We start from the raw sequence: 5,812 nt of genomic DNA, 5'->3' as shown, positions 1-5,812 counted from the left end.
GGACAAACACAGACACACACACATATACACACGCACACGTATGCACATGTATTTATCTTTACACGACGGGCTTCTTTTCAGTTTCCGTCTACCAAATCCACTCACAAGGCTTTGGTCGGCCCGAGGCTATAGTAGAAGACACTTGCCCAAGGTGCCACGCAGTGGGACTGAACCCGGAACCATGTGGTTGGTAAGCAAGCTACTTACCACACAGCCACTCCTACGCCTGTCAACTTTTATTATATTCATTATATATATTGTTTACGGCATAAATTAATATTACTAAGAAATATTACCAGTCCCTGGCACATTTGAAAAAAAAAAACTGCTAGTACACCACATCAAATAGTTTGAGAAGCACTGCACTATACTACCATCGTAAAATGAAGGACACAGAAGATGAATCTAGTCTTAGATGCATGACTATAAACAAACGACAGGATGGCTCAGGCAGATATAGATTTTCTCAGAAGTCAACACAATCTGGTCTGACACGGTGCAAAATAACAACAACAACAACAGTAATGCAAGTATATATTTCTTTTATATTGGTCAGTTCCACCCAGACTAAGGATTAACAATAGCTGGATGACATTAATCCACTGTTTGACCTTTTGAAGATCACTGGTTGCAAGAAAATCAGGAAGCAAAGAAACAATTCCAGAGAAATGCTGTTTTTGTGGAAAACATGTTTTGTGGGAAACGTGTTTTGTGGGAAATATGTTTTGAGGAAAATATGTACGCAGTATAAAATGAAGGGTTTGAGAAAAGACTGTGAGGTTGGTTAGAGGAGAAGATAGAGAGGTGTTGAGTGAGTTTAAGTATTGGCAGTTTACAGTCAAAAAGATCGAGTGAAGCAGGGGTTGTTGTAGTACAGTTGGAGTAACAGAAAGAGAGGACAGTCAAGGGATTTGAAAATAAATTATGTTTGATTCAAATCAGAAAATTTACATTGGGTTTTCATATTTGTAGCCACAGCCACAGATGCCATATGTTATTGTGTAAGAATCTCTGCCCCATGTTGTGTTACTCGAACACAATGTTCAAACTGGGCTGATCGGCTGCCGTCTCTGGTCACTGCAGTCCAGCCATCAGATAAAATTTTTATTGCAGAAGATCCTTCACATACCAAAGGTTCTAAAATGAGAAATAATATAATCATTATATAAAGGCTTCAAATTTTGGCACAAGGCCAACAATTTCAGGAGCAGGGGATAAGTCCAAAATAAATGAAAGACAAATATATATATATATGTACATACACACATATATGACAGGCTTCTTTCAGTTTCTGTCTACCAAATCCACTCACAAGGCTTTGGTCAGCCCAAGAGTATAGCAGTAGTTTCCACATAGTGGGGCTGAACCTAGAACCATGTGCTTTGGAAGCAAGCTTATTAATTACTAAATAAATAGACAGACAGACAGATAGATAGACTCACACACAAATAGTACACTTGCATATCTACATACATGTGTATGTCTGTGTTTACATGTGTGTGTATATATATGTATACACACATATATTCACACAGTCATACATTACATACACATACCACATACACACATGTCGCATATAATTGTGTATGTATGTGTGCATGTCTTTCACAATAGCTTTTTGCTAAGACGTGTAAGCATCACTAAGCAAACGGATAAACAGGAGATTCTGAACAAAAATACTTTGTGGTATTTGATCCTCCCTGTTGACCATTTCTATGTTAATGGTCACAGCAAAAAACAATGAGAAGAAAATAACAACTGCATAAAATTTAAATTAAATATTTTAACAAACAATTATCCACTCACCAATTGTAAACACCATATTCTCCTTCATCCTCGTTTTACAACCCAAATCTAATTAAGAAAAATAAATAAATGTTCTTTGACATTTTAATTAATAAACACCCAACGTTAACGCCATCACAATTATTTTATCAATTTTATCAATTGTTGGACTGGTAAGTTAAGGAAAAAATACAACATAACACTGGGTTTTAGGTCAGTATTGCATTTAAATATACACAATTACTCATATGCGTGTGTGTGTGTGTGTGTGTGTGTGTGTGTGTGTGATCATGTACATGTGAGAGCAATACAGTACACTTTTGGTTATGCAATAGCAAAGCTATACAGTATCAGCCATACTGAAGTACCACACTGGAGTTTGCTGTATTCAAATACCATTGTACAGCTACAGTTATGCTGAAGACTCACAGTACAGCCATGGAAGAACCCAACTGTTTCTGACATGTCTGGAACAGACCAGTAAAAAAAAATACAAGGCCCTGTGTTATTATTAACCTTTTTGTTACCATATTTCTGTCTTTCAGTTGATTTTTAAAACAATGAAGTATTTAGTTAAATAACTTTCTCATTATTAAGCCGGGCTCTGCAACAAATTAGCATAAAATTTTGATGGCAAAATTATAATTTAGACGACTTTAAAACAGCAAGTTTATGTCTTAGAACCTGGGGTGGTGTCAGGCATATTGGTATCAAAAGGGTTAACATACACTCGTAATATACACTCGCAGTATACACTACATTCACTAGAAACCAGTGATTCATAAAGTGGGTGGTGCTGCACCCTTGGGAGCAGTGGAAAGATCCAGGGGGTGCATTGAAGAAAAATGGGGGCAATAATGGGGTGGCCAAAATGAAGGATACAGAAGATGAATGAAGTCCTAGATGCATGACTATAAACAAAAGGCAGATATAGATTTTCTGGCAGATATAGATTTTCTGGCAGATATAGATTTTCTGGCAGATATAGATTTTCTCAGAAGTCAACACAATCTGGTCTGACACGGTGCAAAATAACAACAACAACAGTAATGCAGGTATATATTTCTTTTATACTGGTCAGTTCCACCCAGACTAAGGATTAACAATAGCTGGATGACATTAATCCACTGTTTGACCTTTTGAAGATCACTGGTTGCGAGAAAATCAGGAATCAAAGAAGCAATTCCAGAGAAATGCTGTTTTTGTGGGAAACAGGTTTTGTGGGAAATATGTTTTGTGGGAAATATGTATGCAGTATAAAATGAAGGGTTTGAGAAAAAACTTTAAGGTTGGTGAGAGGACAAGACAGAGAGGAGAAGACAGATAGATGTAAAAACAATAAAATAATGGGTTAATTAGGTTATGTTTTATTTGTGAAACACAGCTGCTTTGAATTTGTGAATTTGCTTCAGGAGGTGGTTTATGTTTGTGGTGGTGCATAGGAAAGGGGCACTAGGAATGTGGTCTGAGTGCCAAGGGAGCAGCAGCCCCTTCAAAAAGTTTGGGGACCACTGCTGTATATAGCAACAATATACTCACCAATGTGAAACACATCAGGTAAACCATGAAAATATCGACCAATTCCATGACCACAGAAATCAGGAATGACTTGGAAATCAGCTGCTGTCACCACATCACTGGAACAGAATGGTAAAAGAGAAATACAATAAATTATTTAGGAATTTCAGTAATCTTACTGTTTTTTTTTTTTTGCTTTTCATTGATTTACAGCCATTTTCCCATGTTGTGTGTTGTGGAATCATCATCATCATCATCATTTAACATCTGCTTCCCATACTGGCATGGGTTAGACAGTTTGATTGGAACTGGTAAGCCGGAGAGCTGCACCATGTTCCAGTCTGATTTGGCATGGTTTCTATGGCTGGATGCCCTTCCTAATGCCAACCACTCCAAGAGTGTAGTGGATGCATTTTACGTGCCACCAGCAATGGCTAAGACTACAATTTCTTCACAGATGCCATTTATAAGACACTGGCAACGGCCACGGCTATGATTTTTTTTGTTTCTTTTTATTGGAGTAATTGTATCTTTTCAATTTTTTAACAAATGGTTGCTCTCTCTACTGGGAACCACTTAAACAGGAATTAAAACATTTAAAGTTGTTTAACTTCAGCCCAGCTATGATTGAGAAGACAGACCAAGACATCCCAGCTGAGACCATTGCATCTTTTTATGTGTCAAAGAGTATATTATTTAATGTGGACTTCATTTTATTACCTCCACCTTAGCAAAGGCAGAGGTATTGTTTTCAGTTGCATTTGTTTGTTTGTCTGTGGTTAAGATATCTCAAGAACTGCAGGTTGGATTCAAATGAAACTTTCAGGGATGTTTGGCCTTATGACTGGCACAAACTGATTAGATTTTGGGATCGATCTGGTACCGGACAAGGATTCTGGCTTATTTTTCCTGTTTTTTTTACTTAACTTTTGAGAGCAGTTAGATTCATTTTTAGTATTCTCATTTGTGAGAGCAGTCAAGTTTATTTCAGATATTCTCATTTTAAAAATCATCTCTGGCTAATCGTTGAGAGGATGTTGGTGTTGCCTTGGCGGAGGTTTGCGCTCCCTGAGTGCTCGTTTTATTAAACATGGTGTGATTTCAGAGACATTTGGTTGTTATTTCAAGCAGGTCAAGTGAGTGTACAGGCTTCACTGTTGAGGTAAAATGTTTAGAATGATGCTCCTTGATGCTAGGCCACAAGACAATGGCTGAATGTGGTGAGAACTAAATAAGTAACTAAATATAGGGTTATAAGTTAATCACAATGCCAGTTTATATTTGTACAGACATAAAAATGTGAAATATGAAGAAATCCTGGGACTAAACACTAGAAGGTATTTCTTAGGAAAACGATTGCCTCCACCACCACCATCACTATCACGTATCAACACCATCATGACCTGGGGATGGATGTCAATGTCATAATTTTGGTCAAGGGCTTTCTTGGTCAGAGGTGAACTTGGAGTCCTAAGCAACAACAATAAAAATATCACTTACTTAATTTTTCGTCCGATTTCTGAGAAAGGAACGTCGTCTTTACAAATTTTGATGGCCTCCAGTAAAGAACGACGTGTTGTTTCAACGAGATTTTTAGCTCTTTCATCAACATCTCCAATAAGGTAAGTCTCTGAAACGTCACCATGGTAACCATTGAGGTAAACCTGATGTGATAGGGGGATTAGTTAGTAAAATATATACAAATGTGTCAAAGCATGTACATGTATACACACATGTGTATATATACAGGATGTCTTCTAATGATGAGGTACTTTCTAAACACAAGTAACCAGGACTAGAACAGATATATATATATATATATATATATATATATATATATATATATATATATATATATATATATATATATATAGTTTTAGGGAAAATAACCAAGTTTCAAGAACTCATCAATGAAAATCCACTATCACATATAGAAAAATTAATAATTAAAAGCACAATAAATGAGTATAATATAAAACAAAGTAAATATCAAAAGATAAAGATAATATATATATATGAAGGAGAGTGCTTAATACAAGGTACAAATAACATGTTTGACCATTGTGAGATATCATATTTGTGTGTGTGTGTGTGTGTGCGCGCGCACGCACGCGCACACACACACACATATACATGTATATAAATATATATATATCATCATCATCGTTTAACGTCCGCTTTCCATGCTAGCATGGGTTGGACGATTTGACTGAGGACTGGTGAAACCGGATGGCAACACCAGGCTCCAATCTAATTTGGCAGAGTTTCTACAGCTCGATGCCCTTCCTATATATATATATATATATATATAGACAGTCTGTTAAAGTCTGTCATACCGGCCATGACGAAGGGAAATAGCCCTGAAACTCGAGTCGCCTTTATATATATATATTTATATTTATATATTTATATATTTGATCCTTTATATTGAACACTCAATATTTCATCTACATTCAATACTTTCTTTCATGGTGCCATCCATTTTTATTTTATTTTATTTTATATTGTA

The 5,812-nt window shown here is 36.2% G+C and overlaps 1 protein-coding gene across 3 annotated transcripts in view; it reads right to left on the bottom strand.

The window, feature by feature from the left end:
* Positions 1-525: 525 nt before the first annotated feature.
* Positions 526-5,812, bottom strand: part of LOC106876597 (methionine aminopeptidase 1D, mitochondrial) — an 18,982-nt gene continuing 13,695 nt past the window's right edge. For all 3 annotated transcript variants that reach the window (XM_014925208.2, XM_014925207.2, XM_014925209.2), the window contains 4 exons: positions 4,804-4,967; positions 3,325-3,422; positions 1,807-1,854; positions 526-1,137 (listed from right to left, as the gene is read on the bottom strand). In XM_014925208.2, the coding sequence (XP_014780694.1) occupies positions 995-1,137; positions 1,807-1,854; positions 3,325-3,422; positions 4,804-4,967 (453 nt within the window). In that variant the 3' untranslated portion in view covers positions 526-994. The remainder of the gene's footprint in view (positions 1,138-1,806; positions 1,855-3,324; positions 3,423-4,803; positions 4,968-5,812) is intronic.

This window comes from Octopus bimaculoides, chromosome 23, assembly GCF_001194135.2.
Source record: "Octopus bimaculoides isolate UCB-OBI-ISO-001 chromosome 23, ASM119413v2, whole genome shotgun sequence".
Taxonomy (NCBI): Eukaryota; Metazoa; Mollusca; class Cephalopoda; order Octopoda; family Octopodidae; genus Octopus; species Octopus bimaculoides.
Note: the sequence above shows the minus strand (reverse complement) of the source record. Positions and strands in the feature narration are given on the sequence as shown.